The sequence below is a fragment of the Labrus mixtus genome, chromosome 24, assembly GCF_963584025.1.
Source record: "Labrus mixtus chromosome 24, fLabMix1.1, whole genome shotgun sequence".
NCBI lineage: Eukaryota > Metazoa > Chordata > Actinopteri > Labriformes > Labridae > Labrus > Labrus mixtus.
In genome coordinates, this window is record NC_083635.1 from 8,767,567 (window position 1) to 8,784,868 (window position 17,302).

Genomic DNA, 17,302 nt, shown 5'->3' on the forward strand with positions numbered 1-17,302 from the left:
ACTTAACATTTTGGGAAACAGTTGCGAATGAAACTCATGTGGAGGCTGCCCACAGCGAGCTCCCCCTGATGCTGCTTGGCGGGGCGCCGGCGCCTTGCTAAAGGGCGACTTTGGCAGCGCTCAGGGAAGTGAACCAAGTGACCAAATTTCCGGACAATTTTCCTCCTTTTTAAAAACTTTTATTTAGCATCTGTGGCAAATCGACGAGGACTGAACTCCCTGCGTTGCATATTTCATGAGTACCAGGGACAAACTGTGCAGCGAGGACGCCGAGGTCACGTCCTCGGCACTTCTTCTGTTTCTCCCAATTTGTGCATTTTTATACCAACCAGACTTGTGACATTTCACACTCGTCGATGGCGCAAATGACGGTTCATTTGATTCTGATTTGTTTCGACTCTTTGACCTTTTAAGTGCAATTGTTATTTTTATATAAGGAGAGGACTTTAATTATGTATAAGAACCAAGCACACATGTCGAAATAGTGACATTAAATGTAAACTTTGAAGAATACTAGCCATTTTTTTGAAGACAAGGATAACTTTCTCCTTTTGTATTCCTCACGTTCATGTTGTCCACACTTCCTTGGACAAGGTGGAGGTCGGAGCAGGAATGAGGTTGTTGGGCCAGATCACCTTGCACTGTTGTGTAATGATTCTACTTCCAGTGTGTCTTTCATGGTTCGTTATTCATTTGTTGATTGTGCTCTTGATGCTCCGAGTCATTTTTTAACCCCCTCACTGTTGCCAGGGATGAAGTGGACTGTGTGCATATTTTTACTCTAGAATCATTAACTGGAAGACATTTACTCTGTTCAACATGTTTAGAGACGTCGATTAGATTCCAAAAAGCATCCTCTTTTCCCTCTCTCGCTTCCTGCGAGCATGTCAAGAAACACGGAGGCTTGTGGATGCGGGGTTATTAGATAATCTAAAATGGAATAATTCAGTGAGGAAAGCACGGACCGGTGTGGGCGTGCGTGTGCGTCAGCCAAGGGTGTAAGGGCTTCAGAAGTGTTCCTCACAAATAGAAACGTTAATAACTCACCGAGCTGAGTACATATCAATTTTCTGACTGGAGGTAGGAGGAAGGGTGTAAAGGGGTGACATGGGTGAGAGGCAGTTTACAGGAGGTAATGACAGAGACAGAGAGGGGGAATTTTCAGGCTGGAGCAGAGAGTAGCACAACTTTTAAGGTTTCATTCTGTGTATCTCCATGTGATTTAGCACAAGACACCCATAGTGCTACTTATGTTATGGATCTAAAAAGATAATTGGGGTGTCTAAGGTCCTCACCCTGTGGAGATATCGCCTGCATTAAGCAGAGACTGAAGTCATGTACATCTTCACGTTGTATGCATTTCATTTAATTGCATTAAGAACCATCATAACTTGCATTACTTGAATGTTTTACAGAGTTTAAGATAAGTAGCGTTTTCTGCAACTTTTACATCAAGATTGGCAAAATGGCTGGTGTAGGCACTGAATGTCCTGCCGGGCTGAGTCAAACAATTGATTCATTTAAGCATTCCAATAGATTTAGTTCCCAATTCAATATCGATTCAGCAAAACCTGAAATGGATTATTTCTGTTTTCATGAAGACCCCTAAGTGTCGTCATACTGTGATCTGCTTTGGTTAGACGCCCCACTTGACTAAAAACATTTGTAATCTACATTTACATACAGTTTCGTTACTTTTAGGAATATCGTCTATTTACTTAGGTGACCTTTGCAAGCTTCATTGAACTGAGTCTACGGCTGTGACGAGTTTAGACATACTTTAAGAAATGATAGTACAATAAGTTAAAATGCTTTGACAGGAACCCGAGACCTTTTCTATTGCTTTAAAGGTCACATATTATCCTCCTTTTCAAAAAGTTTAAATAAGTCTCAGAGCTCCCCAAATCATGTGTGTGAAGTTTCTTGTTCTAAATCCACTCTGATCCTCATGTCTATAAACCCCTCTATTTCAGCTTTGCTGAGAACAGGCTGTTTCTGTGTCTGTACCTTTAAATATACCGCAAATGAGCGGTGTCTGACCACGCCCCCTCTCTGGAAGGGCTCGGGTGTACTCGGGCTTTCTCGCTCCATGTCCTATTGTTTACGGTGAGAAGGCAGACTCAGAGGGCAGAACAAACACCTAGCTGTGGGATTGTCACCCACCTGGGGGAGGGGCTACTGCCCTTTGTGATGTCATAAAGGGAAAATCTCCAAACGGCCTGTTTGAGCACACATTTCCTGAAAAGTGGAGCAGGCAAAAGACAGAGGATGGACTTTTCTCATTCATTGGGGAGTTTTATTAGTGTCCGAACAACATGGTTAAGTGTATTTTGCATATGTTGACCTTTAAACTAATGATAACAAGACAACACTGAAAGAAAACCACAGAAAAATCACCAAATTTTAACCTAAATCAGGAGACAACTTAAAAGCAAATATCTGTAGTGTATCGTAAACGAGCATGTGTAGTGTAGACCGTAAATGGAAATCTGTTATTGCCTCTTGTTGTGAGCATACGTTGGGTAACAGAGATATGAACAGTCAACCAGAAATATTAGTTTGAACTCTGCACGAGAACAGCCCCGCAAAATGTGCGACGGAGCGAGAGACATTGGAAATGATAGATCTGTATAAATCATCATCACCTGGTGAGCTGAAGTAAAGCCTCAGACGTCGATTGATGAAATTGTTTTGTGTGCAAATGTGAGCGGGAGACGCATTCCTCGGGGCAAAACTCTGAGCCCCCGAGAGTGTTGAGAGAGCGCCCCATTTCTCTTTTGCCGAACCCTCCTCGAAAGTAATTGAATTTTGGATGAATCCGCAGGGGAGGAAACACTGTCAGGGAGGGGAGAGAGCGAGAGGATGCTCGAGGAAAAAACAATCAAAGAATGAGAGGCAGGTGACAGCACCTTTTGGATGAGCTTTTCCTCTAAAGGATGGCTCACTATGAGATGCCTGACAGGATAAGCTTTCACTGTGGGATTTTTTTAAAGGAGAACCATATTTTTCTGAGGATTTCATATTTTTTGGGACATGTAGTATCCGTTCTTCTGTTGAAGGGTGATAACTCTCATGTTTTTCAGCTCCATTGTGTTCTTGATCATATCTTTGACAGTTTGACAGCGACACTAAATCTTTCACTTTCACTAGCTAATAACCATGCGCCAAGATATGAGACAATGATACTTTGATGATTCCTGATAAAGAGTAACCCTTGATATGAGAAACTAGGGCCCGACTGATTTGTTTTTTTTTTTGGGCCGATATAGATATCGATATTGACGAGAGAAAAAAACGTGTTACCGATTTTTTGGCCGATATCTTTCTATGTCCAATCTGTAAAAATAGATATAGATATTTTTGGTACTGATCCCTCAAATGCAGCTATCCAATACTTGTGGAAAAGATATATAGTGAAGACAAGATGGTCACTCAACTAGAAAGTACTGATAGTCTCCTGATGTGCTAATATCGGCTGATATTATCGGCTGGCAGATTAATCGGTCGGGCTCTACTCTAAACATGTGGTAATCTTTTTATATACACACTAACAGCATCAAAAGAAACAATCAAAGATGTAAAGAAATTTAATTGTTATATTAATAGTTTTTTTTGGAAACTTGCCATAATATCATTGAGCTTGTTTACTACTCAGTATCTGCAATGTTTCAATATTACTGTTGGCTACAAGCCCATCCCTGCTTTGAACAATCAGACCATTTCCCCGTTTTCCTCCCTTGCCAGTTAACTCCCGGCTGATTGAGAGACTCAACTCTCATGTAAAATCAGTTGTTAAATTACAGACTAGGGGGGGAAATGCAGCAGCTCCTCGAGCTTGAGCACAGGACTTGGAACAACGCAAAAACAAACAGCGAAACATTCAAATTCGGAGATGCATCAACAGTTTTCTCATCAATCAGCCGATCATGCTGTGATGAGACAGAAATGAAAGTTGTCAGGTTAAGAGTCCAACAGATTGCTTTCACCTGAGTAGGAAATGTATTAAAATGTGTGCTGCCCCTCTACGCCTGCACGGTATAGAGTCTTTCTTAACCTTTCTTTTTGATACTCGGTTGAGTCCCTGAATGGGTGACAAAATGTTGTGGGAAAATGTCATGGTCATATTGTGGCATTGAGGATTTTGTGATTAATTGTGCAACCTTAATCTCGAGCCGTCAAACTGTTAAAGTCATAGACTGCATAGGGCTGTAAGACAAATGTCCCCCTCTGGGACAATGGAGTTTAAATTGAAGACAAAGTTTAAGATAACAACCCTGTGCTAGATGCAATGAAGCCTGCATGGAAACAATGTGAAAACCTTGAAAAGATCCTCAATTGAAATGCCAAATATACAGACAGATCTCCAGGGCATTATTGTATGACAAAAGCAAGAATGTCTGCATAAATACATGCAAGATCAGGTAAAAGTCTTTTCTGCTTGTTTTGAGCTCCTCTAAAGAGCCGTTAAAAGCAGATTCCCCTTTACTCAGAGGACTTCACACTTTTATACACAGCAGATGTGAGAAAAGACCTCACTGAGGGCGAACGTAAAGCTTGTCCTACACTATGAACATGTGTCCAATGGTCGCCACCTACACATCTCTGCTGCCTCGCCTGCTGACCTGGCACAAAACACCAACTCTTGTGATTCTAGCATAGAAGAAACATCCGTCCTCGATAGTTCCCAACCTGTGGCATCCCACTCTATTATTCTACAGTGTTATAAGAAGGTGCCTGTACAGCATGTCAAAGATCCCTGAATGCGATTAACGTGGTACAAGATGCTCTCCAGAGTGTCCTCCATGTTGCTGTCACACCTCACAAATTAATCTTATCCCAAGTTCTATATACTGTCACTCGATTGTGGACCTCCCAGGTAGCCGACCGCTGTGTCTTTGAATTGGAATCCAGACCTTCATAAAAATGCAGATACATCCTTCAAAGAGGGCCGATAGTGTCCCAACCTCCAGATGATTTTCAGTGGATTTGCAGAGGATTGTGAAATCCACCAAGTACTTAATCCTTATTGTGTTGTTGGCCCAACATCAGGAAGAGGATTGGGTGCAGAGAGCTCACAGGACAGTTGAGAACATCAATAATGAAATACTATAATAATTGGAGTTTTCGGACCAAACTGTTCTGGGGACTTTTTGATGAGGAACTTTCCACGAGGGAGTTCCCTGAGAAACCCATACCATTGGGACATGGTGCCAACTCTGAAGCAGGAGCTTAAAAGGTTCCTCTAAGCGGGGTTCCAGGAAACAAAATAGTTCATAGTTCCTTCGGTGCGAAACCAATAAAGAAGAGGCACGGTTCCAACAGTTCCTAGGTCTATGAAAAGGTTTCTGTCGTCTGAAAACACCTAATATGCCACACAGTGCACAGCATACAGCAAATTTGAACTTGCATTGCAGTTGCATTTTATTTGCATCGTGTTTTGCCTCTTTACCTGTATTTTTAGTCTATTTGATTGTTCCACTGCTTTGTTTTGATGTTAAGCTGCTGTTTTGGTTTTAAAGTCTGAACTCTTTGACCCTATAATTCTCCATTGCTGCGGAAAAAGGACATAGTCGACATCTAACTAACCTTGGTGGGAGGGGGGGATAAAAACAGTGACATCAGAGTCCTTGGAAACAGCTTTGTGAAAGCTTGCTTCTGGAGCCATTTCCTCTCAAAGGCTGCACACAAGCTTAAAGCAAAGCACTATGTCATGTTTTCATGTGTGACTCTTTAGTATATTTAATCCCATAATCCACTGTTTTTGCTCTCTGCACACATGCTGCCGGCGTAGTGTATGATCAGTGGACCCAACAGAGGATGCTGCATTGCAAGTTCCCGTCAGTATAGTTAGTATCAACAAGGAAGTTGAATTACCCTGCATCACAAGAGAAGGGTTTTAACCTTTTTCCGTGATAAAAAAAAGTGTTCGCTTTGATGCCTAGCAAGTCCAGGATATCACTGCGAGCTGCAGGGAAACCGAGCAGAACTGGTGATTCAGTCGTTTCCTCTGTGTTCAAACCAAAGAAAGAGAACGCAGCTTTTGTGCTAATGTTGCAGGCTTTGCGTCCAACGTGGAAAACTAATTAAAAAGATAAGATTTTTGTGGCGTTGCGTGAAGCTTTTCTGAGGCGGCATTGGTTGCAGCGAGCAAGCGCTGATGACAAAAGGCCTTTGACGAGAGGAACGCGGCAATGTCGCCATCCTTGGCCACTGGCCAGTTTCGGATGCCTCTATGAATGTCTCAAGGGTTATTGTGGCTTTTCAGGGTTTCCCCCCCTCAAAGCTGCTTTCTGATGCTGCTTTGTGGAATCTATGTGAAGCATCTTTGTCGTGACTGAAATGCCAATGGAAGTGTCCTTGTAGCCTACATAGACTTCTTGTTGAGCAATACCCGAGATCGCCCTTTTGCCTGAAGCAAAGGATGGAAATTAGTAGACCAACAAAAAGAGGAATTATGAACCCAAATAGAAGGCTTAAATGGGTAAAAGAAACACTGAAGAATACTGTTGGCCAAGCTGAATAAACACAGTTAACTTTAATGAATTTAAGTCCATTTTTTACGAGATAAAGTTCGACTGCAACTAGCTTTTTCTTTATTTCTCACAGTGTATCCCCAGGTCTAAAAGCTGGTTTGCATTAACATCAGCTAAAGGACATGATACTCACATTGCAGGTGTATTTCCATAAAATGAGAATGTATTAAACTGGTTATGGGATATGGTTTTACCTGGTGGTCCAAGCATTCAAATAAACATATTTCCGAAGCCTGGTTAAGATATTGTCAGGACAAATCAGGCTTTCATTGGCCCTAAATATAAATGAACACTATTTCGATTTTGGTTACAACCACCTGTCTTGTTCATGTATTAACTATTACTGTTCAAAAAATCTGTTCAATATACTGATGTGTAAATATTTTGATAAAGGTTCCTTGTATATGGAAATAAATCCATGCATCCATCTATCCATCCATCCATCCATCCATCCATCCATCTATCTATCCATTTTTTGTAATCATCAATCTGGCATGTAGATAGATCGCTACCTGTAGCTTTAAACGTTCTGTTTTTTTCTTACATATCACATTATTCCCATCATCATCATCCCTTCATCTAATCTATTTCTGATCTCAGACAACAAAGCACATGAACTCACACAGCTGTCCTGTAGAAGAAGCTGCATGTCAACAGTGAGACACACTGATCTAAGTGGGCACCTGATTATGTCACGTTGCTTGAGAGAGATTTGGATTAGTGTTGTGGGAAGTTGACAAAGCTGCAAAGCCAGGTTTCGCCTTGATAGAGATGCATCTTGACATTTGTATCATCAACAGCCTCCTCCTGATTATACAGTAAGTCCCTGAAGAGTCACTGGTCTAAATAAAGCAGAGGCAGACAAACACTTTGGAGAACCGAATTTGCACATGCTGCTGCTGGATGTCTTCCAGCCGACCTTAGGTCCCGCAAAAGTTCTGTGATTATCGCCTCAGAAGAACTTTGGCGGTTTCCTTTTATATTTGCGCTTAGATTGAGCATCTCTTGCCAGAATCATTATCACTTCTTCTTCTTCGGAATGTTTTGGATAGATTCAGTGCACTCGCAGCTTGTCTCCGTGCAAAAATAACAAGTCAAACTTCTGTTTCCTCACAGGACTGGTGAAAAATGAAAGCTCCCATCCCTCTTCTGATCCTGCTTCACGCCGTTGTGGTCCATTGCCTGAAAGTGGTGTCGAAGAGAGGCTCGGGTAAGTCTCACCAACAACTGTATCATTCTTTCAGTGCTGACAATTGACACCAGGGAAAATATGCAAAAAAATAACTTTCTCTTAGTTTTACCGTATGTAAAACAGCTACTGAATTGCTTCCAGTTTGATTCCAAGGTACCCGCCAAGACTTCAAGGTTCTGTTTGGCCTCGATGCACCGAACATGTTTCAGTCAACAGCAGGGGGGATCACATTGCCTTGTGTTGTTGCACTTGGAGAAACGGCTTTGATGAAAAACAGGGCCGTCCTGTCCTTTTAACGGCTTACTTTCTAAGTCCTCAAACACACCAGTTGTTTAGTTTGATGCCCTACTAATGCTGCAGTATTTATTGGTTGGTCTTTGGATATGACTTGAATGATGTCTGGTATCATGACACAGACTTGTTGAGTTTGAAAGGGTTAACGGCTGAACGCTTTAAATGCACTACGGGCGATCACATCAACTTTGTGCATTTCGGTTAATCTGCTCAATCCTCATTATCCTTTTTTGGCTTAAATCTCCCTTTTAACAGTGCACCCTGGAGTCATTTTCATCCTGCCTGTTCTTTTAAATGCTTAATTTAATGCTATTTGATAGTACAACCCAAACATAGCCAGGAGATGCACCAGAACACAACTAGGTTAAGTGCTAGGGGTGCACTGCGAACGCGAGTTGAACCCACGACCTTGGTTTCTGTTTTTGTCTATTAGGAGTCCCAAGCCTTGAATTCTCCACCAACTGTAAAAAGGTGAACACTGAGTGAGTGAGCGGGCAAATGGTTGAGTTACTTCCTGGATCAGCACGTTGTATCTAATAATGCAGCCGCGGCCTTTGTTGGAATATTCAAGTATTTACATGGCTGTGGCACTAATGCTGCATGACTCTCCACACTTCTAAATGATGACTTCCTGCAAGCTGGAGGAACAATTCGCATTGGCTAACATAAAACATATTGGATGTTTTTTTTTGTCCCCCCCCACCCCTTTCCAAAGGCTGCTTGCGTCTGTTTTTTGTTTTTTTTACCCATGCATATTAGACGCAGGTGCTGGAATGGCCCAAGGCTCATCAAAGGGTTTTTCTGCTTTTGCAGCAGAAGTCCCTACGGGCCACCTCCTCGGATGCTTCACGAGCCATTGCCTGGGGCAGGGATTTGAAACGTGTCCACTGATAAATGAACAACCCAATCGGAGCCAGACCCCCGTCCTTTGTTCCTCTTCGTCTCTTGGCTCGCATGGCTTTATTAGAAGACGTGCCGGTTGCGAGTTAGAGCGCACTTGTAAAAGGGATTTCTGGGGCAACGAAAGCACGTTTGAAATTGCAATCGCTTTTGTTTTTTATTGAATAGGAAGAAAACAGCGTGGGGCGGGGAAGGGGAGTATCCTGGTGGCAGGACAGAAACATTTCTCAGGGGTTAGGGTTCCTGTTTATGAGATGAAACTTTTGCGTTTCATTTTTATGGCATATATCGAATCAGGCTCGTAGTTGCCTTTAAAACCCTTTTCTTCAATTGCAATATGACTGTCTCTCATAGGAAACAGCCTGTTGGCACGATTGATATGTTATATAAGAGGGCCAAATAACTTAACAAAACCTCCTTTAAAGCGATAAAAGCTTTGCCTTGAGTCGACAGTTTTCTTCCAAGATGAAAATCATCCAAACACACTGAGCTGCTTAGAGCCCTGTAAACATGACGTGCCTTTTTTTTTATGGTTCCCTTTAGTTAAAAAAATTCACTGTAGACAATGTAACTTGTGTCAGCCCATTAAAGGAAATTAAACGACTTGATTGACTCCCTCGGGGACAATGAATCCCCGGTCTCACTTGCTTTTCCTCTCGACGGGCTCACACAAACACACACAATCCACAAACAAGGACGCACGTGCGCCACTATCTGTCCGTGATTACGTTCAAAAACACAGCCTCTTCGAGTAATGCTTTGTCTGCATTTGTACGCAGGGAAGGAACGGCGCAAAAACAACACATATCTGCCATGCTAATCCTCGACATGCAGAAGCAGGAGAATGTATCCGTCCGTCCTCCGCTGCAGCTCCTTCTTTGTAAGAATGCTGATTTGGCCTGAATGGTTGGGCGAACAGAATAATGATGTATATTTCTGCTTAATGCAGCACATCAAGTCGGATGTTGAAGTCAAACCCCCCCCCCCCCCCCCCCGATCTCGGATACTCTTACATTGTTGGCGTTTGAACATCGTGCCATTTACATGAGTTCAATGTGAAAACAAGGTGGTTAGCAAAACCCTTCAAAGATGAAATAAAAAACGATTACAGGACTATTAACTCGTTAAATTGAAAGGTCACATGCTGCTGACCTCCTTTATATTCTTCCACCATCAGCCACTTAAAACACGTGGTGCTGAAATGAACAGCTAAATGCTAAAAATGCTAATTGTGAATGTTTTTGATGATACACATAACCACGGCAACACTAAATGCCATCTTTCCCAATTCGCTCCTAAACCTTGGTATTTTTGAAAGTGATGCAGTTTAGAGATCTGCTTTAATGGCTGGAAATGTTAACAGACAGTAGCATAGTTTATTGGCCTCTGTATCACGACAGACCTACCACCGCCGTTAACCAGAATGCACTTTGAAGTGTTTTGGGGAAATTCTGGAAATGTCCCGAGTCCAGCGACGGTATATTGGTCGCATCAGCATGTCTCAACATTATGTTACCGTATCCTATGACTTATAGAAACAGTCTTCCAACTCTTCATAATCCCACAATGCAAGGGAAGCTTCTTTCTACAAATAAGCTGTTTAAGTTATTCCTGCAGTTTTGAAGTTGGCGATCTCTGGCGTCGTGAGGATCGGTCTTTTTCTATGACTTTGCGTTCCTTGTTCAGGAATCTAAAAAGGGACCCTGTCTCTGAAACGGGACTATGTGTTGTTATTGTCCTAACCACACAGTCAGCTCCATTGTTGGCCACTTGCGCCGTCCCATACAATAGATGCTTGGAAGAGCAGTGTGAGGAATCCCTAAATGTTCCCTTTTTGGTAACTTGGCAGCGAGCTGAGTCCTCTTCTTTTTGTGCACTACACAGCTGCAATTGATTTGATATGAAATAGAATCTGGAGATGGCGTGTGTGTACAGGCTCACTTCAGACTCTGTAAAGTAATAACTGTACATTTATTCGTCTCCTCACCTCTGAACATGGAGTACAATCAGAGCGAGGGGGCGCCTCAGAGGTTACCCAGCGCTGCCTTTCTGCAGACCTGAATACAGAGTAGAATAAAAAAGGGCACGCACATAAACAGAACATTATTGTTGTGGTAGTTCTACAAAATATTCCACGGGCATCACCATCCATCTGCAGTATCCACGTTCCTCCCTCGCATTAACACTTTCTATGATTTACAGCCATTTTCCAACTCGCCTGTTCATAACATTCATACTTTTTGAAGACTGGACCATTTGTTGTGGCGACCACAAGGCCAACATTTTGGCTTTTGAATGACCTGGTTTTCTTTCTTTGGGCAAACCTCAGTTGTGAATGTCCTTCAAGGATAAGTTGACCGTCTATCTGTTGGTCATAACCAAAAGGCAATTTCTATCCCGAGTTTTTATCCAAGATCCAAAAGCAGGCTTTAAATTAAAGATACTTAAAACCATTAAAAACACTGAATGAAGCAGTTTCAGGATACTAATGAGGGTTTCTCCCTAATCTCTTCAGTGGGAACAGTATGCCCAGGGGGGCTGTGAACCCAAGTGCATGGACTTAGCTTGTTTCTAAGTTGGTCAGCTTGTTTTGGGGGTTTCCTTCTGCGTTTATTTCACCAGGTTTTCAGAAATTGTCCACAGCCGTTCACTACCGCTTCATATCTAACAGACCTGATGTTCAGACCTGTAAGAAACCTGTTTTGTCTGACAAAAGTTGTTTTATGTAGGGCCGGACCGATATGAATTTTTTTGGGCCGATACCGATGTTGATATTGGGGAGAGAAAAATCTGATAACGATATATCAGCTAATATCTTTATTAGATCTATGTTTGATGGAAAAGGGAAAATATATATATACGTAATTGCTTGACACTCTGGAGAGTCATAATGGTTGTTGTAATCCATATAGTGCCCTCTGCTGGTGAAAGAGAACTGTCAGTGTAATACAATAATCCTCAAATGAAATTCTGTCTGACTGGTGAATAAGTCTAGTAATATCGACGCATACCTGCGATAAAATTAGACGATACTGATAATCACTGGAAATGCTAGTATCGGCAGATATTATCAGCTGCTTGATTTATCGGTCGGGCTCTAGTTTTTTTTTTTTACTTTTCACGGCTGGACAATTGTTTTCTTCATTTAAATTTGTTTGCTTTTTTATATTGATGAATCTTACCCCTTAACTAAACTGTTAAGATGTGTCCCCCCCCCCCCCACCCATCCCCTCTGGTGAACAAGGTTTACATGTGTAGCTCTGACATTGATTGAGACACATTTAGCCCCTCTCCTCCTCCTCTGCCGCCTGGTCATTAGTCCCCACTTCTTCAGCAGACATCGACGAGTCCCCCTGACAGATGATGCTTACCTTTCCACAGTCTCCCAGTTATTCCAGCGGCGCATTACTGGTAATGCCCCCGCTCCCAGTGAATGCATCTTTCTGCCATCATGCGTGTGTGAAAAGTCCGTCTCTGACATGTGGTCCCATTTGCAGGAGGAATGCAGAATGTCTCCTCTCTGCTTCTAGCTCCTATTAAGGATGGTCTGAAGGCCTGCTGTGTCACTCTGATGAAGAGTGGCTGTAAATATAACACGCCACCGCAACAAGACCTTGGTTCCTATTAGAGAGCAGCCGCTCATCATCCGTCTCTCCCTGCGTATTTATCTACTGCCGCTACAGTAGGTCCACAACCTATATCCCCCCCGCCTCCCCCCCCCCCCCCCCCCCCTTCTCTCTCTTCACTGACTTCTTCTCTCTGCTCTGGCAAGAGGAAGAATCAAGGACGCCCTGACAGTCTGTGAAATTTACAGTCTTCACACCCATCGCAACGCACAACTCTGGGAGGATGTCAACATTAATATGTCAGATACAGATAGAATCCACCCCCGCCCCCTTCCACACACGCACACACATACACACATTAATGGGGCTACTCGCAATCTGGCCAATAATAAGGCTCCTCTTAATTGGACAAGACAGTGAGGCCTAACAGGGGACGTCAGCGCGCAGTACAAATTCAATTACGGCCAGCCACTTGACTTTGTAATTGATATTAAAGGACGTTAAATATGGCAGGAAGCTGTCAGCGGGCGCTTTGAGGGAGGGGAGAGAGTAAGGCATCCATTGAAACCGTTTCAACTATGTCCTTTTTTTTTTTTTTTTACACATGACCAATCACTGAATGTCAAATAATCCCTGCCTAAGTCATAAAAAGTTGCATCCATTTAAAGTACAAGATCTATTAAACTCTGTTTTTAAGTCGACATCCTCCTCAAACAAATCCAAGAGGCTTCAGCTGAGATTGGAAACCAGAGCTGGAATTCATGCACTCTCGCCCTGCCTCGCTCTCCGTCAAACACACACACACACACACATCCAGAGGCACACATGCGTGCATACCCGCGGTTCATCTTCCCCGGGTCAATACCACATACCTGCCACAAACGTTGAATGATTGCCTCCACTGCACAGTCCCGTTTCGCTGCGAGGTGGAGATTGATCACACACATGATATTAGAAATGAAATGGCTTGCCACATGGAGTTGTTTTTCCGCCCGCTGCTTGCAGAAAGAGAGAGAGAGAGAGGGGGAGTCAACAAGTGGGCTAGATATAGGCCTCTTGACAACCGGGGTTACTATGGATGTGTGTTTCCCGGGTTGTGGGGACACACGCCACAGTCGCCGGCGTGAGATGGATGACGATCAATCACCTGATTTACGAGCAGAATAGTCTCTCCGCGGCCTGCTTCCTGACCTTTAATAATGTTACAACACCACAGCAATTGAGAAAAATGCCAGGAAAGGGGGTGCAGGAGGGGGGCTGAAGCTCAGCGCTGATCCGCTGTGTAGCAGTAGGTAGAGGTGCTTAAAGCTCAAGTGCACTGTCAGAGCTTTATGTACAAGACGAGCTCAGGTTGGAGGCATTCAAAGCAGAGAAATGTCAGCCATAGGCGTGAGCCGAGCCCGCAGGATGATTGGATTTTTGGGGTTTTAGTGAAATCCAGATTTGGGAAATGGGATGGCGGCGGCGTGGGCGGAGCTAAGAGCATAAGACACCTGTCAGTCGAGCAGATACGCCTCCAGACGCACTCATCCTTTTCACCTTTTACGTGCCTGGCAGACATCGAGTAGAATATATGGACAGCTGCACTCAGGGACCAATAGAGAGGCGGCATCCTAACGCGCTACAGAGTCTTTTTTCCGGGTGTTCCTTCGAAACTCAGAGGCTTCATTAATGACAAAAATCTCACCTTTTTTGCAGGAGGGGTTATTTATAATTTCTACCTAAAGCTGTCCACGCTCATTCCACATTAAGTACACTATTTGCATTATCTCTCCTTTTAATATTTCCCTCTTAAAGATAATGGTTCCTTTCAGGCTCCCTTAGCATATTATGCAGCCCACTCCATAACAGCCGAGGCCATTTCTGGTACCAATTTGAGAGCTTATATGTGTGGCTGATAATGAGCTTTAGTCCGAAAGAGGATTTAAACATGAAGAAGGCTGGCCACTACTTAATTTAGAAAAAAAAAAAAAAAAAAAAGACTCACACTTTTTGGGAGAGAGTAAATAAGTTAGGTCCCGGCGATTTGAAAGCAGTAATGGTGCCGGAAATTATTTTAATTCCCCTTGACTGCTCGGCTCCCACGAAGCTGAGCGACAGCGGGGGAAATGAAGCTGTAGTCTCTCTCCGAACTGTGGCAAAAAAAAAATAAAAAAAAAAAAGGCCTGGGGGCGGTGATGGGACTGTACCCAAAAATATCACACATTTTAACCTGAGGCTGCGGCGCACGATTAATCCATGTGGGCGCTCCCTGCCTGCATCTATCTGTCCGTCTTATGTGGCATTCCTAACACAGCGTTCATGTTGTTTCCCGTCTCTGGCAACAATCAAGGTGCCAGTCGTCCCTCAGCCTCCTCCCCTGTGTGGAGAAAGTGATGGTTATTACCCGCACTGATTGGCGACGTTCTCCTGGAGGCCAGACAGGATCACCAGGGAGTCGGATAGACGTCTCATGGAATAATTAAAGCAATACACTCGGGGCTAATCCCATAACCGTCATTAGATTCCAGCAGGTTTTAACCACGAGGTTGTTTTACCCGACGTGTTATAGCCACACGAAGCGACTTCTGTTTGTGGCTCCTATTTGAAAGTAGTACCCCCTCTTTAATATGCAGAGCGGGGAGCAAATTCAGTGCTTCACCTTTTAAATTACACACCTCAGCATCAGCTCGAGTGGAGCAAGATTGGATAAATGATAGCTCGCATCCCTCCTTGATAAGAAAAAGATTCAGCTTGAAGAGAGAGCAGACCCTCCCACTCCCCCTGTGTGGAAAAAAAAAAAAAAGTTTGAGGAGGGGATGTTCTGTCATTTGTGGGGATCAGACATACAGGGAATTTGATTTCCACTCGTCTCCGCCTCTGCGATCTATGAGACATTGGATTCTTTCTGGGTGTTTTTTTTCCTCTTTCTGTTTTGCGACTCTAAGAGAGTACATTGGTTTTCTATTGATTGAAGCGCTAACTTTGTTTTGGGGCTGATGCAACTCACTTCACTTTGATGCCTGAGAGGAGCTCATTGATTTGCATGGCAACACTGGCGCTTGACTTTTTTTTTGGCAGCTTCATCAGCCTCCATAATTAGCCGCGTGTGTTGCACTTACTCCCTCTTTCCCTGATCTTCCAAGGCCGATATTTTAAAGGAATAATGTGTGACATTTTAAATATAAACACAGCAAAAATCCAGTCTATCCTCTATAAATGTCTCTGAGTCATGACTGTCTACAATTAGTGATACGAATAAGACCTGCTAGCTGTGTTGTCGTCGTAGCCGTGCTAACATCAGGATTACATGGACTGGACTTATAAAAGCTGTTTTAGTCAAGAACTGAAGAAGAGATGAAGAACATGCATGCTAATTTGAATGTAAAGAAAGCATTTTTAGATCATGGTCATTCCGTGTAACTTCACGTGCAATATGAAGCTAGCTAAAGTGCGCTAATTAGCCTTCTAACACAACAATGGAGCTCGAGACGAGGGCAATTCTGTCCGCTTCTGCTTAACTGTGGTGCGTTCCAATTTGATAACTCAAACTTTGTGCAAACACCTAGCTGTGGGAGAGTCACCCACCTGGGGGAGGGGTTACTGCCCTTTATGATGTCACAAAGGGAAAACCTCCACACGGCCTGTTTGAGCACACATTTTCTGAAAAGTGGGGGCAGGCTAAAGACGGAGAGGATGGACTTTTCTCATCATTTGGGGGTTTGTAGACAGACTATAGGGACACATTTTACCCCTCGTTTGACAAACTGCCTGTGGAAAAAAAGTGCAGCCAGCCCCCGCTTCTTAGCATGTCATGTGTAAACTCTCAAGGAGTCGCTATACAACTCAAGATACGTTGCTTGAGGTGTGTTGCCGTAGGAGGGCGGACGTGTCTCCAAACAGCAGTTTTTTTGGGATTCATGCTGGTGCTCAAGGGCGACATCTACTGGATCAAAAATGTGCACATGCTTCCTTTAAAGCACAACAAACTACACATACCACTACTTATTACTTTACTCTCTGTCATCTGCCATCAGCAGCATGCATTGTCTAACAAAGGACTTCACGCTTTACTCAGGGATCATTTCGCTTGATTGATGGCTCGTAACAAAAGACAAGATTTATTTTTGTCCTCAAGTCTGCAGCTTCACACAAAACATGCACAATAGAAAACCTCCGGTGTTATCTTCTCATAGCAAAGGCATTATATTTATATATATATATATATATATATATATCACTTTGGGGAGTTGTTTTTTGGTCCCCGTGCAGGAATGCTGGCACATTGTGTTTGTGTTTGCAAAGGCGACGGGATGAACGATAAGTAAATCAATCGAAAGGAGATTAGGAGTGAGGAGTGCAGGGACTATAGCTTTTTTAATGCACTTATTCATACACTATGCAGGGAGGTGGATTACAGACAACTGTTCAACGCCGTAATGAGGTTTTTTTTTCTTACAAACTAAGAGTTAGGAAGAAGAGTTAGATTAAAAGTTAACTTCTTTTGTTGTTATGTTTATCTCCTTGTCAAAATCTCACTCCGCAAGTGTTAAAATAATCGAGAAGGGAGTAGGGAATGAGTGTGTGACATCAGACCCAGGCACAGTGTTTGCCCTCTATGTCATGTGTAAAGTCTCAAGGAGTCGCCATACAACTCTCGAGCCCCTCTGACAGCACGGATAGGTCGGTCTAGTTTGCAAAGTCACTGAAAAGTAGTTCATTTGTGCTTTCGGCGGACTCTGGCCGTGACGTGACCTCAGCTCTGCATGTCATCGCTGTCCCCTAAAGGTCTCCTTCGTCGCTCCATCTTCACTTTGACCTGAGACGCTCCGTGCTCT

General features: G+C 43.3%; 1 protein-coding gene across 2 annotated transcripts in view; it reads left to right on the top strand.

The window, feature by feature from the left end:
- Window positions 1-17,302, top strand: part of LOC132959501 (interleukin-1 receptor accessory protein-like 1) — a 221,972-nt gene that overhangs the window by 11,048 nt on the left and 193,622 nt on the right. For both annotated transcript variants that reach the window (XM_061032573.1, XM_061032572.1), the window contains exon 2: window positions 7,650-7,743. In XM_061032573.1, the coding sequence (XP_060888556.1) occupies window positions 7,662-7,743 (82 nt within the window). In that variant the 5' untranslated portion in view covers window positions 7,650-7,661. The remainder of the gene's footprint in view (window positions 1-7,649; window positions 7,744-17,302) is intronic.